The sequence below is a fragment of the Schistocerca nitens genome, chromosome 4, assembly GCF_023898315.1.
Source record: "Schistocerca nitens isolate TAMUIC-IGC-003100 chromosome 4, iqSchNite1.1, whole genome shotgun sequence".
In the NCBI taxonomy this organism is placed as follows: Eukaryota; Metazoa; Arthropoda; class Insecta; order Orthoptera; family Acrididae; genus Schistocerca; species Schistocerca nitens.
This window is the reverse complement of record NC_064617.1, coordinates 263,877,271-263,903,790: the sequence shown is the minus strand read 5'-3', so window position 1 is coordinate 263,903,790 and position 26,520 is coordinate 263,877,271. Positions and strand designations below refer to the sequence as shown.

The window sequence follows — 26,520 nt, the reverse complement described above, 5'->3', positions numbered from 1 at the left end:
TTAAAGTCATCCAAGTTTTTAGCCTACAGCTGTTCCTCTCTTCCCTGAAAAGATCCGAGTTACATTGCGAATATATCTGCATTTACTCGTGTTTAGCTGTAATTCACCCTATAAAACCAAGAGAAACCTTTGCTTCTATTACTCACTCTTATTCTCAGTGTTAGTTGCTGTCTTGTGCGCTTTCCCAATTTACCCTACAAATCTATTGAGTTTATTTTTTCTGTTTACACATTGACTGATCTAACAGGAGAGCTGACACAAATATCCAATGGTGGTCTGTTTCTTCTGTGAACTGATGGGCTACTTATGACAGTCACAGTAGATGCAAAAGTGTCTGTGTGGCAGACGTGCCGGTTTTCAGCCTATAGTATCGGAAAGACTGACTCATGGTGACCACATATCTACACTATAGCTTTCAATCGTTGGTGAATCGTCTGACGATTAAATTCAATGAAACCTATCTTTAAAAAGTTTAGGGTCAACACTCTTTTCTTTTTTTGTCATAATTTACTTTTGTTTGTGCTTGGTTCTTTGGAATATACGCCGGAAGCGAACTGAATAATTTGCTAGGAAAAACTGCAAAATATACTATAAATTATATGCACAAAATAATCTTTTAGGAATTTAAGAATCTTTCAGTCGATGAAAAGTTTTACATTACGTACTGGCAGACTGTAAATATTTACATAAATATAAGTTTTTCTGTTACAGTTATAATTATCTAATTTCCTAATATCTTTCAGTACTCTTCATAGGAAACAAATGACGATTCAAGAACATAACGTTGGTTTCACTGTTTATCTTTTGTTTACATTGTATACAAGAAACTCTTATATACTAAAAATCAATGCAAGTTAAATAAACACAGTACAAAATTTTGGAGTGATGCCATTTATGTCAAAATCTTGGAAGTAGCAACAGAATCAGTTCAATATGCAACGCGTTAGTGGCAGGAGACTTAGGAAGGCCTATACTGATGAAGGTAAGTGATATTTCCCGAAGTTCGTATTTATTGGTTGCTAAATCAATGAATTTCGTTCGGTTTGTATTTTGTATATACGAACTTTTAACGTCTTCACACCATGCGGCACTATACGCCACGATTCTGCAGTTTTGACAGAAAATATACTGAGTAGAAAACTATTGCAGCGTTGACATCTACGGATGTCGACTTTTGCCCTCTCGCAGAATACGATACAGTTGGAACAATAATTAACTGAATATCCATCACGGACCGGTACTGTGATAGTGGCTCGATGTATTTAGACGACGTAAATTGGGGTGACCAGTGGAGTGAAATTGTGACACCGCCCTTTTTTTAACCTTATCCGAATTTTCGGGTCTAGTGTAGCAGGGAATACAACCCGTCGGCTTTGAACAATGACGTCACAAGTCGCCAGAGAGCATGTATTACAAAGACGAAAGAGCTGAGGAGAATGTTGAGAAACAAAGGAATGCGAGAGAGATAAACTGTATTTCACATATGTAAGGGCCAGTAGTATTTTCACGTTAACGATATCGCGGAAATACAGAAGCGTCCGATCTTACCCGTCGGCTTTGACCCATGACGTCACAAATACCGCGGAAACGACCATAAACAACAATTCCAATATGGCGGATATAAAAACATCGAATACGTATTGTAAACACTGAAATACACAAGTTTCACAAGAAGCCTAATGACTGTAACGGGACAAGCGTGGGAAATTGGGGGTTTTTGGGTGGGGAGAAACTAAATATGTCGTTATGCGGTGGGGGGAGTCTGCAGTGCCCCCCCCATCCCCCCACAGGCTTCATTAGTGTCAAATCAATATTTTCGAATCATAGGCGGCCGCTGCCGCGGCCGCATTCCAAAAAAAAAACTCCCAACCTAACCTCAAGTGGGCTACGCTACAGATCAATATGTTCATCAAATTGCTTCATATCACGTATACATGTTCTTTAAACAAGAGTACATCAAACCATGTATTAGGTTTTCCGCGCCGTAATGACGTCACACACCACAACACGCTTACGTCACGGGTCAAAGCCGACGAGTAAGATCGGACCTTTCTGTTGACCCCGATATCGCGGGTTTGTATCTTAGTATTTCTCCGCAAAATGCAATGGAAAGAAATGAATGAAATTACTAGCAAAGAATACATCACGTTACATGTATGTCAGTTGTATCTCGAAAGTCTTTCGAACTGTATTGCTTAAGAGCAGTACGGGATACAAGTTCAGCGTAGTCGATTTCTTAGTTTCAACTAGCATTGCTGTCCTGTTGTTCACTTGAACTATGTATCCCCTGCTTCACTAAACCGCAAAGGAAACCCGATACAAATTAAAAGCTCATTCGAAGTGTGTTGCTTAAGTACAGTCTGGAATACGAGTTTGTCGTAAGGCGATTTCTTCGTTTTCACTAGCATTACTGTCCTGTTCTTCACCTGAACGATGTATCCTCCGCTTCAGTAAACCCTAAGTGGAACACGGGATACAAATTGTAGATGTGCTGTTTATTTCATATCCGCTATTACTAACATAAAGTAGTATCAGTTTATTCTATCTCGTGAGATTTTTTTTTTAAGCCAAAAAACACTTATCAGCTAATGAAGCATCTGTATCTTCTAATGGGTGCGGGAGTTCCGACTGCTGGGGAGGTGGGTGGGTGTGAGTCGGAACTCCCGCACCCATTAGAAGATACAGATGCTTCAGTAGCTGATAAGTTTTTTTTGGCTTTAAAAAAAAAATCTCACGAGATAGAATAAACTGATCCTAAGATACAGATGCTTCAGTAGCTGATAAGTGATTTTTGGCTTTAAAAAAAAATCTCACAAGATAGAATAAACTGATCCTACTTACGAATAGGTGGAAATACACGTACGTTACATTTGCAACCTGTTTCATTTTATATGTTTTGATTGTTTATTTAACCTTTGTGTTTCACTTGTCTTTTGCTGTTATGTTTTAGTTTAGGTTTTTTATTGATTGCTTAATAAAGTAGGATCAGTTTATTCTATCTTGTGAGATTTTTTTTTTTTTAAAGCCAAAAAACACTTATCAGCTACTGAAGCATCTGTATCTTAGGATCAGTTTATTCTATCTCGTGAGATTTTTTTTTAAAAAGCCAAAAAACACTTATCAGCTACTGAAGCATCTGTATATAATATCAAGCGATCGCTTTTAGATTCACATTCAATTATTTTAATGACAGCGCTTATTAGAAAACAGAACTGCTTTATTATCTATGCCTCGAAGTGAAGACATTACTATCTATGACTAAGGAATGACGTCATTGTTCAAAGCTGACGGGTTGTATCCCCTGCTACACTAGACCCGAATTTTCGCCATGTTTCTTGCTGATTTCACTCTCGAATCAGCAGTTTTCGATGTCTATCGATCCTCCATAGTGAAAGAATGGCTTTGGATGTTGCTACCTTTAACCTTATTCTTTGCCATCTAAATATGCATTTGTCTACATTCGTTGTTTCTTCTGAAGATCCCTATGGGTTAGAGATATCGCCAAATAGGAAAGGAGACTATTTTAAGTATGATTTACTGACAGTATGCGTGTGTGATCAGTATCTTTTTTTCAATTTCACTGTGAAGAGATAATTACTTTTTATTACTATTATTTTTTTATTACTATATCTTCGTCATTTACCAGCCATGGCTGGACAGACTGCGTCACAAATACAATGTTTATCAACTAACATTTATAGAACACCATATACAAAATTTATATTACAAATAAAAGAAAATATTTATGCAGTGCACAAAAACACATAGAACATAGCAGGAATGAAATATAACTAAACAGGAAAGTAAAACTTCATAGCAGCAAATGAAAATACCATAAAGCAAAATGTCACACACACAAAGTTTCATTTTGGCAAAATATGTACTTTAAGTAAAACACAAAATTAAATGTGTAGTTAAGATAAGAAGAAGATTAAATTTATGCAAAATTATATATAAAACATAACAATATTTATTATTTTGTCCATTCAGTAGAACCGCTGTTGAAAAACTCTTCCAGTGAATATAGTGGATGTTGTTTCAAGTTCTGAGCAATTTTTTTCCGAAATAATTCAGGTGGCAGGGATTTCACTTCTGGAGGCAGTTGATTGTACATTTTTAGGGCGACTGTTGGAAAGCTGTCTTGTGTACTTGATAGGCGACACCTTGGCACTTCAATGTTCCTCTTACAGCGAGTGTCATGATTATGTATTTCTTGTCTTATGCTAAAATTCCCTTGATTTTCTTTTATATACATGAGGCAGAAAAACACATACTGGCTAAAGACAGTTATTATGCCTAGCCTGGTGAAAATAGGCTTACAGTGGGCCAGTCTTTTGCTAGAGGATATGATCCTGATGGCTTTTTTTTTTTTTTTTAATAGCAACACATCTTTGCTGCCTGAGGAGTGTCCCTACAACAACAGTCCATAGCTAATGTGGCTGTGGAAGAGTGCATGGTAGACTATTGTGAGAAACTTGTCAGTTATTACCCTCTTCAGCTTCCTCAGGAGGTATATCACACGAGAAAGTTTGGTGCACACATATGCAGTGTGATCATTCATGGAGAGTTTGCTGTCAATCCTGAAGCCCAGTAGTCTGACAGTCTCCATGTTTTCTTGGTCTTCAATGTTGGTTAGACCGCATATCAAATGTTTGGTTTTTTCTTCATCGATCTTCATTTTGTTTATTACGAACCATTCTTTTATTTCTTCAAACATAAAATTTGATGCACCAAGAGCTTCTGCGGCTGTATGTCCTTTGGCAATAAGGGTAGTGTCATCTGCAAACTGCAACATTTGACTATTACAGCTCATATCATTGACATATATGAGGAATAGGAGAGGTCCTAAGACTGACCCTTGGGGCACTCCATGTTCCAGTTTTTGTTCAAGAAAAGTTGCTCCATGCACTGATACTACCTGCTTTCGGTTTTCCAAATAAGATTGGAGTGTTGATAGAACAACACCTCCTACACCATAGCATATTAACTTGGCTGTTAGTGTTGTGTGTGAGATGCAGTCAGAGGCTTTGCTGAGGTCACAGAGTGTCAGTGCCACACTCTCTCTCTCTTCAAAACTTTGTCGAATTGTTTTTAATAAGTCCAGTGTGGCTGTCACTGTTGATCTCCCTTTTCGGAATCCGTGCTGTGTGTTTTGGAATAAGTTGTTTTCCTCAAAGTAATTCAGTACCTGGCGGTGCATCACAGACTCAGTAACTTTGGCTAGTACTGGTACCACTGAGATTGGTCTGAAGCTGGACACCTCACAAGGATCCCCCTTCTTATATATTGGTACTGTGCGCACCAGTTTAAGGAAGTCTGGGAAGACACCAGAAGATAGACATTTGTTTATTGCTATGGCTAGTAGCTGAGCTAATTCTGCAATAATTTTCTTTAGCAGTGTGCAGGACATGCCATAGATGTCTACACTTTCTGAGTGTTTCTGCATTTCTTATGTTTGCATTTGGATCTAGGTCAGAGTGTGGAATTTCACTCACTGACTTTTCCACTATTCTGACAAAATATTCATTGAAGTCATCAGGGCTACACGAATTTAATCAGGAGGTAGTCTTCTTTCTGTTCTCATTTACAAGATTCCAGGCAGCTTTACAAGGATTTTGGGCCTCTTTAATGTATGTATCATTATATTTCTTTTTTGCTTCCTCTACTGCCTTCCTATAAGCTTTTTTGGCTTTTAGGTAGTTGCGGTGATGTAATTCTTTAGCTGGAATGTCTAAAGCTGATTTCATTGGGTCCTTGCACATTGTTACAATACACTTCAATTTATTGAGCTCGGAGGTGTACCATTCTTTCACATTGATAACTTTCTGCCTGCCTCGTGATTTGTCCAGAGTATTCTTCACTGGTCTTACCGGAAACATGTCATCAAATATTGATTTTAAGGTTTGGAACAGACATAAGAAAGAATCACTCCCTACTAACTCTGCAATTTACTGCTGCCAGTTTACACAAGACAGAGATGCTTTGAGATCATTTAGTCTCTCTTCTTTAACAAATCTTCTTTTGAATGTGTAATTTGAATGCCATGTGCTTATCTGCGGTTTGCTCCTCATACTGGTTTCCATTACTGGTGCACAGTGATCTGCTATCATAGGTTCAACTACACTGAGTTTATAATCCCAGATGTTGAGGTTGGTAATTATGGTGTCCAGGCATGCACCACCCGTTGTTGGGAGCTTATTTGCAATAAACAACCCATAACTGGTAATTAATCTCATAAAGACCCTCTCTCTGGCATCTCCATCACCTATGTGTATGTTAAAATCTCCACACAGTGCTGTTTTTGACTTTAGGCGTGTTATGTAACACAAACAGTTCTCCATATGTCCAATAAAATTCTCAAAGTCACCATCTGGGGAATGGTACACAGAAACAACAACTAAATCAATATTTGTTAATAACAGTGCAGCTAATTCAAGATCAAAACCCACACAAAAACTGCTTAAATCAATTTCCTTGATGCTATGATCTCTGTTGGCATACACAGAGACCCCACCGTGGGTTGCAGTTCTTCGAAACCAAGCACTGGCCATGTCTAAGTATTCAACAGATTTATAGAAATCACCTTCTGCTTCAGCTAGCCAGTGTTCACAAATACATAAAACATCTGGTTTAATTTCTTCTATAAAAAATGATAGGAGGTCCATTTTGGTTCTTATGCACTGCACATTTACACTTGCAATGATTGTAGGCATATTGTTTTCAGTACTAGAAACATTCTTGTGCAGTGATCCTTGATCCTTGTTTTTAACTTCATAATCTATTTTATTGGCATAACGGATGGTCTCCGGAACAAAAAACGCTTAATTACAACATTTTTTGGGCCATACAGCAGTGTCAATTAGCTTGTCTTTTAGATGAAAGTCTACACCAATCTTAAAACTACTATTTACACACTTAGATTCCGATTTTTATACGTGAAAGTTGCTATGACCTGGTAGGATTTTCTTCAAAAAGTTAATTACGTTTTCTGCTGTCGTTCCACTTTTCACCTTTCCTAAATGAAACCATGCTCTTTTTTCCCCATACAGCATTCCTTGGTCATCAGTGCCTATTATTTTATTTTTCCTGTCACTAACACTTGAATTTCCAACTACTGAGATGGCATTGGTTGGAGGAGTTGATCTGATAGTCACTGTCGGTGGCAGTTTGCATGGTATATCTGTATTTAGCGCTGTATTATTTGTTCGTTGTTCTGCAGAAGTTGTTGGGGTTTTCTTGTCCATATGGCGAAAACTTCTTTTCCTAGAACTTACTACACGCCACTCTGTATTGGGTGAGACTTTATTTTCTGAGGAATCTGCAGAATTGTAGAGACTTTATTAACGCCAGATCCTGTTTTGTTGACCGATACATTGTTTACATCTAAACACTCATTTGATTCCATGATATCAGTTTGATTACAATTTACGGTTGGAGATTTTTCGTCTAGAATGATCTGTTTTTCTTGTTGTAGAAAGGGATTTGAACAGTTTCTGTCACTACTTACATTATTACAGCATTCATCAGCGCCGTTTTCTCGATCACCTTAATTAGTATTTTGCCGGAAACCGAAAATTGGGAGGCTGAAATTGTGACACTATAGGGGTCAATCGTGTAAACATTGCTAACTATAGATCAAATTTGACATTGGATCAAAAATTTAACTATGTTCAGGACTCAGCTCTATTGTATAAAACTAAACTTGGATCCACAGCAGCAGGTTCAGATTTGCTCTAAGGCAGCATGTAACATCCTTGGCAACACGACTGAAATCGGCTATCGACACGATTATTTCGCTTCTATCGCAGATACTTATCTTACATAGTAGGTACACACTATTATTATCGAAGGTGTCGTGCTGTAAAGATGGAAGCAGCAAACAGGAAAAGCAGTGATAACCGAACATTTTTCAATTCAAGAAAAATTTATTAGGCCTACTGGAGATTGTGTTGGGCCAGTATAAAGATACAATTGATTGATATAATTAATGGATAAAATCACTGCGGCCAACAAACTAAAGGCATGGAGAGAAGTTCCAGTTGACTTTAATTCTCGTAACATTGCAACAGGACGTGATTAGGAAGACTTTGAAAATGTCATACGAAAATGTTAAGAAAAGGAGTTAGAAATCATCTGCACATGACAAGATATAATTTCAAGACGAACTTTCTAATTATTGCATTTCATTTTTTATGTATGTGGTATGTACATTGGTGCAAAATAGTGTCAAAACCTTTCAAGGTTGAAATGTGCGAAACTGAACGCGATAATTCCGTAAGTTCTACTGTCAGAGAAAGTGGACAAAAGTTAATTGCAGCACTGAAGCCATAATTTTCTCCTATTTCAAACGCATACAATGACGATGCAGATTTTCGTCCCGATGTTATGTGCATAGGTTTGTAAACATTTTTATGCGAATGCATAAATTCTTTTGAAGCACATTTTCTGCGTAAAAGATAATAATGTTATTCATTACGTTCTTGTTTTGACTCGGATTCACATAACATAGGTTGCAGTTCAGTCACAACATTAGTAAACTGGGAGACAGCTGTAACTTCAAATGGAAATATTGCTCTTGTTAATGAAAATGAAAACAAAGGAGGAAATGTTTATGTTGAGCTGATAAGAACCGTAATGCACCAAAACAATGTACTAACTTTACTGTCGCTAAATAATATTACGTATTTTGCACTGAAAATAATCTCTAATTACAGATAGATGTGCAACACTCAAGACAGGATTCTGTTATAGTGTCAGACTCTCGTTCCAAACGCAAAAGAACAGGAGATGTTCTCTTTAATAAATACCAATTTTACAAGAGAAGATTAGACTGCCTCGAGTGTGAACATAAAATCTAGGTACAGTGCTTGTTTGCAGAACATGAAACGGTCTAACATACACTATGTGATCAAAAGTATCCGGAGTCCTGGCTGGAAATGACTTATAAGTTCGTGGCGCCCTCCATCGGTAATGGTGGAATTCAATGCAGTGTTGGCCCACACTTATCCTTGATGACAGCTACCACTCTCGTAGGCATACGTTCAATCAGGTGCTCCGAAGGTTTCTTGGGGAATGGCAGCCTATTTTTCACGAAGTGCTGCGCTGAGGAGCGGTATCGATGTCGGGCGGTGAGGCCTGGCATGAAGTCGGCGTTCCAAAACATCCCAAAGGTGTTCTGTGGGATTCATAGCAGGACTCTGTGCAGGCTAGTTCATTACAGGGATGTTATTGTCGTGTAACCACTCTGCCACAGGCCGTGCATTATGAGCAGGTACACGAATGTGTTGAAAGACACAATCACCATCCCCGAATTGCTCTTCAACAGTGGGAAACAAGGTGCTTAAAACACCACTGCCTCCGAATTTTACTGTTGACACTACACACGATGGCAGACGACATTCACCGGGCATTTGCCATACCCACACCCTGTCATTGGATCGCCACATTGTGTATCATGATTCGCCACTTCACACGACGTTTTCCCACTGTTCAGTCGTCCAATGTTTACGCTCCTTACACCAAGCGAGGCGTTGTTTGGCATTTACCAGCGTGATGTGTGGCTTACGAGCAGCTGCTTATCCAAGTTTTCTCACCTGCCGTCTATCTGTCATAGTACTTGCAGTGGATCCTGATGCAGTTAGGAATTCCTGTGTGATGGTCTGGATAGATGTCTGCATATTACACATTATGACCCTCTTAAAATGTTGGCGGAATCTGTCAATCAACAGATGAGGTCAGCCTGTACGTTTTTGTGCTGTACGTGTCCCTTCATGTTTCTACTTCACTATCACATCGGAAACAGTGGACCTAGGGATGTTTAGGAGTGGAAATCTCTCGTATAGAAGTATGACACAAGTGGCACTCAATCACCTGACCACGTTCAAAGACCTTGAGTTCCAAGGAGCGTCCCATTCTGCTCTTTCACGATGTCTAATGACTACTGAGGTCGCTGATATGGATGCCTGGCAGTAGGTGGCAGTACAATGCACCTAATATGAAAAACGTATGCTCTTGGGGGGGGGGGTCTGGATACTTTTGATCACATAGTGTAAGAACGCGACAGTCCATATATATATATATATATATATATATATATATATATATATATATATATATATATATATATATATATATCTTTTTTCAAGAGGCCAGGAAGTACCATAAAGTTCGTCGGCATCCTGTGAAAGCGAAGGCCAATCATAATTCTTTATATTGGCCTGCAGAATGGTTTTTACACAGGGGATCGTCTATTGCACAATAAATTGCAGCAACAACATAAGGAGACACCACTTTGTCTTTCTTAGGTTTCCTAACGACTCTAGAAGGCGTGAACCGCTACATTACACGACAGTTTATTAACGATTTTCTTGTAACCTACAGATATTAACTGGAGGATGTCGTGTTCTTCAAGAAGAAAAAAATCACTAATGAACAGCAGAAGACCTGACCTTTTGCTAAAAGGCGTCGTAAACCTACTCAAAAACGTGACGTTGTCTTTATCACACTTAGAAAGAACATAAGAAACGTGTATGGAAAGCAGTACCTACATTATTTACCGTAGCAATAAGGTACCACAACTGTAGCTGAAGGAAAAATCACACAGATGTGATAATAAGAGAATAAAGGCGATATAACTGTTTCCCAACACAGAAGAAACCAATTCCACAATTGTTGCTGCGTCTGCGCCGCAAACGACAAGAATTCTCAACACATTCGCTTTTGAAGCGAAGGTAATCATATTTACAAAAATATTTATGCATTACAACGTCGTGTGAAGAGTAAGGCTGTGTGAAATATGAGGCTCCCTACAAAGTTGTTATGTATCAAAGAAAGTGCCTGTCGTCATAAGAACAGACAAGAAAAGAAATATATTCTTCACATGCATGAAATATTTGTTTATACTTTCTTGTTTTCAGCAGAGAAAGCTGCGATTATACTCATATTTGAAAGTATTTCTTCATTATAGCTTACGTCACTGAATCACGGAGATGTAGCTGTTTTCACACTATTTCATGATCATTCACATCTCTTGATAATTTACTTTTACTTGAAACCGAAAAATGTAATAACAATTTCGCTGCTTAGCTAGAAAAATAATTAAAAACAAAGTTTAATTTTACTGCTTTCTCGTCGCTTGGGGCATTAGTGTAGAACCAACTGTCACATGGTAACAACAATCTTCACAGCAGTGATATCGCGACTGTATATGTGTGACATGAAATATTGGAAACCTCAAAATAAAATGGTTCAAATGGCTCTGAGCACTATGGGACTTAACTTCGAAGGTCATCAGTCCCCTAGAACTTAGAACTACTTAAACCTAACTAACCTAACGACATCACACACAGCCATGCCCGAGGCAGGTTCCAGACTGTAGCGCCTTTAACCGCTTGGACACCACGGCCGGCACCTCAAAATAGATAAAGAAATTAAAGAAGTGGAACTAAAAGAAATGAAAAACAATCAGTCTTTTAATCTGGCGCATTGTAAATTTCTTCCAGTTTTGCAGATTTTTGTATAAATACCTCGTCAGTAAATATCGCTACTCATTGCTTTTTTACTGCTATCTTCGTTTCCTCTTGGTTTGTAGCGTACTGAAATTTCTTCATGGACAGGTTTTCATCCTGAAGTTATATACGTTTTTTTTAATACGGTTTTTTTTAATACGCTCTGATCAATGTTTTAAGGCGAATTTGTTGCGTAAAAGGTAGTTTATAAAATTATTCATGGTATTCCAGTTCTGATTCAGAATTCAATAATCAAGAGACAGAGAGGTAACTAGAACTAAAAGAAAGAAAAAGAAAATCTGGCTCTCAAACACATTTTGTACATTTTTTCCAATTTTTAACTTTTTACATAACGACAGTACTGGCCATTAAAATTGCTACACCAAGAAATAATGTAGATGATAAACGGGTATTCATTGGAGAAATATATTATACTAGAACTGACATGTGATTACATTTTCACGCAATTTAGGTGCATAGATCCTGAGAAATCAGTACCCAGAACAACCACCTCTGGCCGTAATAACGGCCTCAATACGCCTGGGCATTGAGTCAAACAGAGCTTGGAGGGTGTGTACAGGTACAGCTGCCCATGCAGCTTCAACACGATACCACAGTTCATCAAGAGTTGTGACTGGCGTATTGTGACGAGCCAGTTGCTCGGCCACCATTGACCAGACGTTTTTAGTTGGTGAGAGATCTGGAGAATGTGCTGGCCAGGGCAGCAGTCCAACATTTTCTGTAATCAGAAAGGCAGGTACAGGACCTGCAACACGCAGTCGTGCATTACCCTGCTGAAATGTAGGGTTTCGCAGGGATCAAAAGAAGGGTAGAGTCACGGGTCGTAACATATCTGAAATGTAACGTCCACTGTTCAAAGTGCTGTTAATGCGAGCAAGAGGTGACCGAGACGTGTAACCGATGGCACCCCATACCATCACGCTGGATTAAACGCCAGTATGGTGATGACAAATACACGCTTCCAATGTGCGTTCACCACGATGTCGCCAAACACGGATGCGACCATCATGATGCTGTAAACAAAACCTGGATTCATCCGAACAAATGACGTTTTGCCATTCGTGCACCCAGGTTCATCATTGAGTACACCATCGCAGGCGCTCCTGTCTGTGATGCAGCGTCAAGGGTAACCGCAGCCATGGTATCCAAGCTGATAGTCCATGCTATTGCAAATGTCGTCGAACTGTTCATGCAGATGGTTGTTGTCTTGCAAACGTCCCCATCTGTTGAGTGTTGACGCAGGGATCGAGATGTGGCCGCACGATCCGTTACAGCCATGCGGATAAGATGCCTGTCATCTCGACTGCTAGTGATACGAGGCCGTTGGGATCCAGCACGGCATTCCGTGTTACCTTCCTGAACCCACCGATTCCATATTCTGCTAATAGTCATTGGATCTCGGCCAACGCGAGCAGCAATGTTGCGATACGATAAACCGCAATCGCAATAGGCTACAATCCGACCTTTACCGATGTCAGAAACGTGATGGTACGCATTTCTCCTCCTTAGACGAGGCATCACAACAGCGTTTCACCAGGCAACGCCGGTCAACTACTGTTTGTGTATGATAAATCGGTTGGAAACTTTCCTCATGTCAGCACGTTGTAGGTGTTGCCACCAGCACCAACCTTGTGTGAATGCTCTGAAAAGCTAATCATTTGCATATCACAGCGTCTTCTTCCGGCTCGTTAAATTTCGCGTCTGTACCTCTTCATCTTCGTGGTGTACCAATTTTAATGGCTATTACTGTACATTATTAATAAATTCCGCCCTCACTGCTTTGTGACTGCTATTGGCTTCATATTCTGCAGACACTTCTGGCAAACACAGTGTCATCAGTTTCGGCTCCTCTTCCACCATATTGTGTAGTAAAAATGATGCAACTAATATAATTGCTGCAAGAATTACTTTCGTTCCGAGTCCTAAACTCAAACAGGGTAATCGTCATTTTATTGCTCCAAACATTCTTTCAATTGCTGATCTGGTTTTCTTGTGGCACGATTATCGAGTCGCTCAGTCGCCTTTTTGTCACGAAGTACCGGCTTTAACAAATACAACGCTGGTAGCCAGTCCTCCAGAAGTATGCTTTCCGGAATTTCTCGTGTTTCCAGCTGAGCATCCAAGCGTGAATTTCCGAAAATGTTGCTGTCATGTGCAGATCTGGCCAGTTAGCCACGATATTTAAACATCGCAGCTTAGCATCTGAGACCGCCTGTATGTTTAAAGAAAACCCCCCTCGACAGTTTGTAAGGCCCTCAGTATTTTCCCCACCAGGTGATGTGATGGGCTTATGAGCGCAGTCACTAGCGCCTAAAACGCCAGGAAAATCCTAAATTTGATAAAATACAAGCTGGTCGTTCCTAAGCCCATTTTCATCAACTAGTATTTTGATAAATTCATTTTTCAATGAAGCAGTGCAGGCCAATACCTTCCAGACAACTCTGCAGGCTGTTTCTACATCTACTTTAAACATATCCCCAACCACTATTTGAAAGGTTCCTGTCTGTCATATATATTACATCTTAAGGTTAACAGCAACATGCACATTGCAGTCAGTCAGTTCCGGTTTCTTTTGGTTGGTTCCATCAGACAGTCTCTCAGCCTTAACTCCAACTGCTCTACAGTACTTTTCTCCAAATGATACCTCAACTTAAAAGACTTGTGTTATTTAACGCCTAGAATAGGTCTGCCTTGTCATGGAAACTTCAGGGAGTTCGTTGGATCTCGTCGTCATTATCCTCTGTGGTCGCATCTGAATACTCAGATGTCTGTAAAATAAACGAAAGGAAACAACGTAATTCACATTGGCTAGGGTTGTAGCAAACAGAATTCTGCCTAACAATGGTCCAGAACGCTCGCAAAATGGAGACTATGGTACGATTTCAGTGGTATGCATGGCATGGTAATATTGTTATAATTATCTTTCGACCAATAAAATAGAGAAAGTAGTAATAAATGGAAAAAAAACCCGAGAATTGGTGTGGGTTCGAACATGTTATCAGCACTGAAGTCTACAACGCAACCTTTGGGCCATCGAAACAAATTATGGGAACAGGATATAAATAGCGGTATATGGAATAAACTGTCCCCACTAATATCTGCGCATACATATATTTCGACAATTATCATACGTGTGCACACAGTACAAGGTATAACAGACTGAATTAAAATTGCAGCATGGATGAGCGACCTGAGTCCCAAAGATTAATGTTGTCTATGGTTGATATGACCTATCGACGTCACACAGCCCCCTGCCCCCGCGGTATGTGATTCTTGAGGGAAGACCATGTGTGCATCGATGCTGTTGGTGGTCGTACGAGCTACGAGCTGGTAGATGCACGACTGTGACCTCCACCCGGACAGGGACGGGGTGCAGAGGCGGAACGACGGGAGGTGGGTCCACTTCGAAGTTGTTGAGCCAGTGATGATGGACGATGCGGCGTCCAGCCCAAGAGCAGGCGGGTTGAACAACAGATTGCGGGGTGAAGGTGTGGCATGCCCGGATGCTAATCAAGCCATCTGGCGACATGAAGGTGTGAATTGTCGTCGGGTCGCACTCACGTTTAACTGGGCATTGGGTGGCAGGGCCGTGAGTAGAATGAGAACTTGGTCGTCAGGAGTGACGATTCAGATGTTGTACACTTGGTATGGGGGTGAACAAGGATAATTTTTCCATCGAAAATGTCCGTCGTTAGTCTGCAAATGAGGCAAAACCGGAACAGGACACGATTGGTAGTGGCTGGGTGCATTTTGCACAAATGGCAGCGTTGCCCATGGCACAACAGTAACTGTTGTCGTGGCCCATTGAGAGTCAAAGTACGTGTGCGAATGTAGATCGCTTTGAACATTATATGATCGATCACTAGGTGTACAGTTCTGAATATTATCCACTTCACACTTCACATGTTGGCGAGCACAGTCCGGCAACATGAAACCTGAGTCCATTGTTTGAGTGAACAGTGTAGCACTCGACCGTTGTAGAACAACAAAGCTTGAGGTTAACATGGTTGGAGATGGTGAATCACTATGGAGTAATGGAGAGCCGGCTATTGGCGAAGGATTGAAGGAGCCTGGCGGTCGCAGCTGGGCTTCCAAGTCTTCGAACAAAGCATTGGGTGAGGTGGCCATGGCGGCGTGTGCATAACCTGTTGATTTACAACATTCGGCACGGAAGTCGCAGAAGACGCAGAAACTTTGGGTCACCAGTATGGAAACAGGATACGAGTAGCAGTATACGGAATAAACTGTCCCCACTAATATCTGCACATACATATATTTCGACAATAACCATACACATGCACACAATACAAGGTATAGGAACAGACTGAATTAACATGGCGGCTCGGATGAGCGACCTGAGTCCCAAAGATTAATGTTGTCCATGGTCAATATGACCTGTCGACGCTACAAAATGAAAAATGGTAACGTGGTAGTTTATTTCGAAATACTTGCATATGTCCTATTGATCAACGATTGTGGAATTTTCATAGCAGTTTAAGGATGTGTTTGGAAGCTAAAAATTTAATACGAATTGCATTGTTACTGCTACTCGAGCCAAGAGAGAACATATATAAGAGATGTTGAATCGTTATTGGCTTCTGTCAAAATTTCCATACTTAACTGTTCACTACAAATATTTCGAATTTTCCTTTATTACTCTGCTGCTAATGTCTATAAAATGCCTTTGAACTAACTGCATAAATTACTTAGAGCTGTTATAAGATTGATTATTATGAACACACGGTGGCTGGTAATTTCCTTAACCTAACCTATCAAATCGAAAAAAAGTATTTCGAGCATTTTTTTTTTCAATTTAAATCTGCTCCATACAAAAGCGATGAATTGTAATGCCACTACACTATAAACACGATTAGAGTTTAACCTGACTCTGAACCACGAATTTTCGTCAGTCAAATAAGATTCGACTTCACAGCAATATGATTTGGGATTAACGTTTATACAGTGCAGATTTTCACATTAAGCTAGATCTGAGATAATTTTCTATCTTAATATAAGGTTATATACTTTATACAATCAGTACTTAAGTCTATCATAATTTCGCTCCAGTCTGTAGAATTTCATTTTCAGACCTTATGACTATGTTAAATCTCCCTTTAAAGAAAATGTTCAGTGGAAATATGGTTCATACACATAAAAGGACGCCATGTTCCAGATGTTACCATAATTGTACTGAAGCAGCGATGATGGTAGCTATTGATGAAATACTTAGAGAAGCCCAAGACGTATTAGTCTTGTGATTTTTTACTAAATATGTGTATAATAACTACTTCTTATAATTGTTTTGATTTACTGACACATACTGACACATTTGCAGGTATGGAATCCACAGAAATACCATTTGGTTGCGAATTAAAGGCAAAACTACTTCAATGAATAGTCGCAAAACAGCTTTATGAGATGACGAAGAACACAGCAGTTTGTGCTCATTCAGTAACCTTGACAAGTCCTGGCTTCCCATTGACATCTTTTGAGCTGAGATGTGCTATGATAGCCTACGTTGACAGCACTGGTAAAACTATTCCTTGTTTTAACAACAGTTTTCCTGGAACAGAGTGGGCATCATTCTGTTTGAAACGACACAATAAAGTGCTGTCAGCAAGGACTGCTAAAATATGACTTATTCTCGAGCTGTCCAGTAAGACCCAAATTTGCTTACAGTATTTGGAACTTTGATGAAACAAATCTTGTAGATGACCCTGGAGCTAAGAAAGTCATCACACGGAGAGACATAAAGTACCCTGAGCAAATAAGCAATGCTTCCAAAGTAAACACTTCCATTATGATGTGTGGGAATGCAGAGGGTACATTAGCACTCTTGTATGTTGACTAGAAGACAGAAATAATTTGGAACACTATGACAGAGAATGGCCCCAATGGCGGTCAGCATAACAGAAGCAGATCTGGTTGGTTCGACCATAAAATCTTTGAAGATTGGTTTACCTTTTTGCTTTTACCTATATTAAAGAAACAGGTGGGGCTAAGGTACTGAGTGGTGACTCTGTGTGAGGAATTTGATATTAAATTTAATGTACTGCCACCAAATGCACCTCACTTATTTCAGCCTCTTGATGTTGCATGTATCCATCCAATGAAAGGCTAGTGGAGACAAATTGTGGATGAATGGAAGCACACTGCATCAGGAAGTCGCTGCACTTCAGTTCCCAGGGATTATTTTCCACAACTAATAAAGAAACTGATGGATTCACTATGCAGAAGCGAAAAAAATCTTATTTCTGGCTTCCAAAACCAGCAATATCCCCTCTTAAACAGTAAAAGATTCTGGAAAGATTGCACAAGTGCCTAATGAATGATTAAAAAATTAGTGGGAAAGACTTTTTTTGAGGAAATAGAAAAAAAAGAAAGACAGTACTGGTCATTGGCAGATAAAGAGGTTTAGGAGACTGGAGGTACCTGTGGTAAGAGCATATTTTCCAATGATGATGTCATGGACTGTCAGCCATCTACCTCAAGATGTGGAGGAAAAATATATATTGGAACATGTAGAGAGTAGAAGCAGTGAGAGTGAACAGGAACATATTCATCACGCAGAGTCAAAGAGAGTATGAGAGGATTATGGAGTGAAGACGGTGCTCCAAATCATGAAGAAAATTAAGATGCTACAAGAAATCATTTAGAACAAGAGTTGGGAGACAATGATTATGTGCTAGTTGTGTATTTAGGAGAAGTTTGTCCTAGGAAAGTGACAAGAACTACAGAGAAAGGTGCCCTTGTTAGTGTTATGCAGAGATCTCTGCTGAAATGGAAGTGGCCAAAGGACGTGGATGAAATGAAATATGGAAGAGAAGATATGTTTAGAAAAATTGATTGTTCAAAACTAATGTCTGAGAGAGGTATATTTGCACTGCCAGAATACTCTACATACAGCTTTTATTTTTGGTGCAGTTAGAATGTATTCTTTCAAATGTAATTTTTAAGTGTTGTGTCACTAAAAAAACATTATTTTGAACATCTGGCTAGTAAGAAAAGATCAGAATACACATTACTGTACTTATTCAACTCTTACTTAGTGTCAGAAGTGATTTTATATTTTTTATTATGAGAAACATAGCTTGTCACAATTTCACCCCAATTGTCAGGGTGAAATTTTTACAGAAAAACTGGATTCTGTTGCTAAGTTTGTGCAGCTAAACGAACAGTATTTGATCAACTTATAGATGAAACTCTCTGCTTCAAGAGAGTATACTTACTTTTAATTAATATAAAAGTATTTCTTGCTAATAATAAAAAAATTCTTACAAATTGTCACAATTTCACCTCAGCTTATGATGACAGCTTTCCCAGAAAATTCATTGACAACAGGACAAACGTTATATACCAGTATGGCCTGGTTTATTCATGTTCATGAAACGATGCTTGAATGCGTCCTACATTTGAATTAGCCAATTCTAATGACAGCATCAGTTTCTCTGAGAAAGACATTCATTTTAAAAGTTCACATGGTGAATGTGGTGTATCTGAGGGAATTCATTTGGCCAAGAGTACTTGCATATCCACCAAATGTCTGTTGGGTTTCATGTTTCCATTGTCACTGAAAATTTGAACGTGCATACCTTTGCCCCACCTGTGTCAGCTAATGTGCACATATCTGGATTAATCCTGTAGTTTGACTGCGGGTAAACCTACCCACTGGTACCAGCATTTACAATTGTTTCTCACTCTAGATGTGTCAATAGAATGTTATCAATAGTGGTACTGGCATTTACAATTGTTTTTCAGTGTAGATGAGTCTATAGAAATGTTATCTATAGGAACACTGCTGGTTTTCATAGCTCTTGTTGTAAATTGTATGAGGACAAGTAAGATTACATGAAATCACAAAGGAGTTAAGTACTGCTGTTGAACTGATACCATATGCCCTAAGGATCTAAATTAAAATATTCACTAAGTAATATACCATTTTGTGTTCAAAGTTAAAAATCTTAATAAATTTTCTAGCCATTCATAAATATCAGTAACTCAAAATTGCCAGTTTGAGTCCAATATATCATGATTATTTCTATGAACTTCCCACAGATTTTTGCTTGTACAGCACTTCTTAGTATATGTGGAAAGTCCAGCTTCAACTTCACTTTGCAGCAGTGGCGGGTGCTGTGTAAGAGCACATGAACACACTAACTTTTGACATCTTGTGAATTTACTGGTTATTTTTCTTTTAATTCTGCTAAATGTGATGTAGGTGCAGTAGTCTGAAATACATAGTACTAAATCTACTACTATGTGGTACATATTGCTCCTCTAGACTTGGTGAAACTTGGCATAAAGGTTACAAGCACACCTTCACTCAGGCACATTTTAAGGAGCTCTCGCGTTTGTGCAACTGGCTTGATGTAATTACCTTACGGGCAAAATACGTGCAGATCTGATAAACAATGTGCACCATTGCCAGTGTGCACTTACACTCAAATTACACCCCTGAATGGTAGCTCAGAGAGCTGGCTGGGCGCTGTGATAAAACTGAAGGGATCAAAAACGAATTTGAACAGATGTTATATGATGTCTGCTGCGACCAGATAAAAAAAGAACAAAAAAAACGTTCAAGTTTACACACACTGCAGCAGGCTTTTATCTATGTTCACTTGACATAAATCCCACTAGGTGATAGCACGCTCCACAGATATGCAAATTCATTCACTATGTAGTAAAATTGGAACAGACATATATATACTGATAGAAAAGCCTATTTTTTGGGATTCTGAAGGAGATACAGTACATAAAGTTTTGGATTTTGTCATAGAGTGATCCATTTGAGGCACTGAGAACCACAAAACATATCTTCATGCTTCTGAAATCTGTTGATCTTTTGATGGGTCAGGTTTATCTGTACTGTAGGGCCACATTGTATGTACCTCTGAATATTCACGAAAAGCTGTCTCACTGGTTTCTCTGATATTCACTTAAATATGGTGGTCGAAGATGTTGTGCTTTTGGCCCTTATGGCTCTCAGCATCTCATTTTCATTTTAGTCAGGTGATCTTGTTGGTAGATAGTAATATTGGAATTTAATCACTTCTGCAAACGGCAGTTTGTGTTTGGAGTTGGTTGTGTACTGTGCAGGAATCCACTTTCCTGTGGAGTGTCAACATGGACTCTGTTGAACCTGTATTAAGTGCTTACAGAAAAAGAAATTACCAGGAAAAGTTATCTGCAAAGAAACTAGTGTATTCCAGACCAGACCCGTTGTCTCAGAAAGTGACAAAATCAAATAAGAGTGACTGCAAGCAAACATTTAACAAAGAAGTTTATAATAAGCATAAATTGTTATGTGGGTGCAACATGCCTCATTTTCAGTCCAGAAGTTGTTTCATTAACACTTTGAGGAGTGGAAGCTTAGACACACTCTTGGTCCAATGGACCGGCCATTTTTACCGTTTTTTGAAATGCCATTGGCACATTTCTGTTTAAGATATCTTGAAACAGAAAACATATTATGAAAGAACAGTCTTTAAGGTATATTTTAAACGTTTATTTTAATTATTTTGGTTGATGACAAAATTAATAACAACAAACATAAAATGTATGATTAAAGTTTCACAAAAAAATGCATTTTTTAGTTTTGTGTAAATTCACAGGTAATTCGCTTCAGTGTTGCAGATTTTGAAGCATTCTGGCAAGCATAGTGGTACATTGTAGTATGGACACCACCAATTGGTTCCCTTCCAACCTGCTTAACCACTAGATTTTTTTTTTTTTTTTTTTTTGTTCTCTCCGAGCAAACTTTACACACTCTAGTTGGACACTCCTTCTTCTCAGTGGCTGGAATTTTTTCTGCAAAGTGTTGTCCTAGAAGTCTGTTGCTGAGATTTTCCCTAGGAACATTGTCTAGTGCCAAATTTTTACCTTTGTGAATCAGTCATTCATCAATTTGTAAAGAAAAGTGGGAAAATGGCAGCTCTTTCTTTGAGCAGGACTCCTGGTTTCCTGGCATAAGACAAATGCATGTGTTGCAGCCATTATAAGCATGTGGAAGAACAATTTCTACCACCACTTCATCTGTTTCCTCCTAAATGCATAGTAAGAAATCTTTTGATCACTCCTATCGACCCCCGTTTTGTAAATATTATAGTCAAGAATGGCATCTGGTTTTGATTTTATTTGGATGCCTTCCTTTTATGGACAGACATGTCAGAGATGGTCATTTTGTGCACAGTGGACAGGCATAGTACATCTCTTGTGTCTTTCCACTTCAGACAAAGCAGATGATTCCTCCTCATTGACACAGACTCAACCTTTTTCAGTTTTTTGGAAACAATTTTGTTTGGTAGTTCTTTCCGGTTAGTCATGTATGTACCTACTGCTTTCGTTTCACGTTGCCACAGAAAATCAAATACTGCTGGTGAACTATGAAATCTGTCAATATAAGCACTGTGGCCTTTTCCCAGGTAATCTGCTAGCAACCTCTCAAATAATGGTAGTCTGGAGTTGTCATCTGTTCCTTTCCCAGTGTATATCTCCAATCTAAGAACATAACCAGTTTTGGAATCACACACAATAAACACCTTGATTCCTACATGCCTTTGTCAATAGTGAGGTTTTCTGATGGGTAAAATGATTTTTGTTATTTTAATAAGAAATGAACCTGGATTGGCCTGATTTTATGCATGGCGTCATGCCGAGCTTGACTTTTAGGAACGTAAGTTGCATTGTCATTCAAATGCAGGTTTGATAATATTGCCTTGAATCTGTTTCTGGCCATAACAGAACTTGGGAAATGGGTTGAAATAAAACTGTTGGTAGACCAGTAATCTGTCAATTTTGGTTTTTTCACAAGACACATGTGTTTAAATATGCCAAAAAACAAATATGTTTCATGCAACTTTACTCCCATCACAAAAAACAAAAACTGTGAGGCTTTGCCCTGGAAGATACTTTGAGTTTGTCATAAACAGACATCGCATATCTGTGTTTTTTTTTTTTTTTTTTTTTTTTTTTTTGGGTTTTATGTGTTTCATTATGGAATCGGGGAAAAAGAGGAGCAGAATTCTGTTGTACAGCTGCCATTGCTCACTTTTCTCTAAAAATTGTGGCATAGTAGGCTGATCGTCAGCAAATTTCCAGCCAAATCAGCATCAGTGGGTTTTTTCCACGAAATTCGTTGCCAGTTTGTTGGAGGTCCAGACAGCTGTGTTGCAGCCGATGCCTGTGTTGCAGAGAATTTACTTTGTTCAGTAAACACCAGTTGCACAGATGCAGATTCATCAGATTCCTCTGCAAGATTGACGAGACGAATAGAAATAAATTTTCTGCTAACTGAAGCAACTTGAGCAATATAAGTCATAATAATAATACTGAAGAAAAACTGCACTAGACAGCTCCTTACCTGTATCTGAATCCTCTTCATTCTCATCACACTCAGACATTTCCCACTCAGAACCAGAATCATCCAATTCTTCTTTTAAGGCTTCTAAAATTTCTTTCTCACTCAGAAAACGGGACATATTTGAGAGAAAAATTAACAAGAAGTGGCAAACAGTAATGAGAACATTTGAAACTCATGGCTACAACAATGCACATTGGCACAGCATGTCATGAAAGCTGCTACGCATGGCTTGCCATTTATTTTGCTGTAGTTCTAAAACCAAAACATAGAGGGGAGCAGCAGTCAAGGGACATATAGACAGGTGTTCCACGCATCATTACCATGGTAGCCACTAGCCAGCCTGCTTCTGGATGGCTAGTAGGCTGTGAGCTTTGTGCAGCAGCCACCTGACCTATACTCAGATGCGATCATTTCGAAGCAGTTCTGTAGCCCGACCTATGCTCGGGCTCGGTCACCAAAGTCTCAACTAATCCATGAATTAGGGATCTTGTACATTTGGTGGTCCTTCCTATCCCATCGTCCCTCCTATGTCACTATCCACAATTCCAACTCGCGTACCTTCTATCCCTCTGCCGGCGTGCCCCGAGGCTCTGTCCTTTCCCCTCTCCCCTATCTCCTGTACACTGCTGATATGCCCAAACCTCCCCCGCCAGTTCATCTCCTCCAATTTGCTGATGACAGCGCCTTCCTAGCCCTTTATCCTGCCCTTCAATGGTCCCAACGTACCCTCCAAAACCACCTTGACCAGTACACCGCTTGGTGCAACCAATGGTTCCTCCGTATCAACTCCTCCAAGACCCAGGTGATCATCATAGGCCACACCACCTGCTCCTTCTGTCTCCATGATTTCTACCTCACCATGTATGGCTGTCCTATCCACCTCACTCCTACCCTCAAATACCTTGGCCTCACCCTCAACCGCCACCTCACCTGGACTCCCCATCTCCTTACAATTCAACACAAAACTCACAACAGACTCTGCCTCCTGAAACTCCTGTCTGGCTGCACATGTCGACTGCATCCTTCCACCATCTTTCACACCTACATATCCTTGATCCGCCCCATCCTTTTTATGCCAGTGTTGCTTGGATTTCCACCCCTCCCAGGTTTTTTAAGTGTCTCACTCTGTGTGATTTTTATACTGTGGCTGACTTCTAACTTGTGTTTGACTCCAGTACACAACGAATTGCCAGCTGTGTTCTTTTAACTTAATGCCAACTTTTTAATTGCCCCCCCCCCCCCCCAATGTCCCCATATTAGTATACTTTTTAACTTCCATCATCTCCAATTACTGTATTTTTATGTCCCCCTTTTTACCCTCGTTTTTTGTGGTAGAGTTCCCCTTGTATTTTTGTTAAAGCCTTTTGGCTGAAGAGTGGTGGACTGTGCCGCTGCCAGCCCTCCCCTGTCCATGTGGGGGAGGGGAGTGAAATTACAATAAATGGAAAAAAATTGTACATTTGGCGAAAAAAAGGCAAAAAAACTCCCACTTGCACAAAAATGCAAAACGGAGAGTAGTGAAAGCTTAAACATTTTTTCATTCTTGCCATAAACTGTACTTAATTACATATAAAACACCAAAATTCCCCATGGACAATTCTTCCTTTTTCTAGACAAGTTATGCATATTGTTGTTACTATTATTATTGTTATTATTATTACTAACAACAGCTGAAGTTGTAGAAATATGTTGATAAGCATAACTGTTATACTGCAGATGCTGAAATATGTTGATAAGCATGCTGTTATACAGCAGATGCTGTTAATTTCACTCTCATGTTTATCTGAATTTAAAAATTTATGAACATCCAGGATGTATTCCTATGAGCCCTCACTGCATTGCACTGTGGTTCGTGCTCCCTGAGTAACTCTAAATTCTGGCATAAAAGTCTTAAAACAAGTTGGCAAAGTGAAAAGAAATAAAAATGTCCAACCACACTTACTAATTAGACAAACAAGAAACATACTGGTAGCCATATTGCTAGAGTCTGCACAGGATTCAGTGGCCAGTGCATGGGCGAGTTCACATGTTTGCCCCATTTGGGCCATCGGCAATGACAGAATTGAGGGACATGCCTTGCAGTCTTTCTCAAAGCATTTTACCGAAACTATTCAGTGCAAAAATTTCATTTTTGTGTTACTTATAGCTTTATGTGTCAGGTTCATGATGATGTGCCCATCATTTTGTTTATGGTCAAGTTATTGTAATACTTACATTGAGAAAATTAATCTGATGAAGCACACATACTTGTGATCATGCGTACCAGCAATAAATTGAGAATGAAATATCCACAACATTCTACACGTTTCAGAAACAGATTGAGATATCGAATTGAGATTTTGGCAAATGATAGCATGCAAAGAGGAGATAATTTTGCCATATGGATATTATGTAAAACTTCATTATCTGCCATGTTATTCCACTAACTACAAACTTTTTTAATGATAGTATGTAATTTTTAAGGGTAATCAATAGCTGGTGAAATGAGAAATGTGATGGGTTTTGGAATAACATAAGTAAAGGCTTTATGCATTTATTTTTGTGCCAAGGATGTGCTTTTTCATAAGCTATTGACCTTAGTTTTCCTCACTTAATAAGCCACTGTTCCAGAATTCTCTCACAATTGTGTCTGCACAACGTGTTAGAGAGGTGACACTTTGTAGATTCCGCTGTGTTTTGGCAAAAGAAGCAACAAAAGAAACGTAGGTTTTACTCAAAATTCACCACTCATGATACTTCTTTGAAAGTTACAAATGGTTAAAAAAGCAAGTGAAAATTAATCACTGCTTTTGTTACATTTTCAGCAGAATTATTTCTAGATACTAACTGAAGATGAGCTACAGTGGATCTTTTTGAATGGTCACCATAAAGGTATGAGCATGGAGGGACTCCACTTACAGTTTACAAAAAATGTGAGCATAGACTTCAGTTTAGAATGGCACTACACCTCCACTGTTCAGCAGCATTTCCCCTACAGTGTCTGTTTGTTACCTCCACCACTACAGCTCTCCCCATGTGTGCCCTACCAATTTCACATGTACCACCCATGTCATTCTGCATGCACACTACAAATGGAAATTGCAATTCATCAGCTTACTGATCACACTCTTTTACTTGGCCCTTCTGTGATCAGTGGAAGTCCGCTGACTTCATGGCAACCCAGAATGTTTCCAGACTCTGCCAGCATTAGCTACACAATGGTATTGCGCACCATTACAGTAAACAGCCATTGGGAATTGGTGTTGATCCATGTGTGGAGTTGTGTCTAGTGATTGTTAATATAATTTACAGAATGAGCAAAGAGGCTGTAACTGGCTCATGTAGTGATGCACCATCAACTTTTGTGTCACTTCTGCAACACATTAAACTATCATATCTTCATTCCTTTTATAAGCTGTTAGCTGGTTGTTCTGTGAGGAGAAGGTAGGGTTTGTCTCACAGGAGCCAAGTAAAAGTGTGTGAGCAGAGAACATGATGAACTGGAATTTCAAGTGATCAGTGATAATGCTTCAGTTTTTAAGGAGAATGATTAACACTTTTAGCATAACAGTTCCATAAATTAAAACAGAATCAGCAGACATGTTTGAAAGTTATTTATTTACTGTTCAGTAAAGTATTGCATCGACCACAGTT

At 39.2% G+C, this 26,520-nt stretch overlaps 1 protein-coding gene across 1 annotated transcript in view; it reads left to right on the top strand.

Moving 5' to 3' along the window:
- The first annotated feature begins 830 nt into the window (after positions 1-830).
- Positions 831-26,520, top strand: part of LOC126252245 (aromatic-L-amino-acid decarboxylase-like) — a 76,793-nt gene continuing 51,103 nt past the window's right edge. The window contains exon 1 of the mRNA XM_049953119.1: positions 831-982. Within this exon, the coding sequence (XP_049809076.1) occupies positions 934-982 (49 nt within the window). The 5' untranslated portion in view covers positions 831-933. The remainder of the gene's footprint in view (positions 983-26,520) is intronic.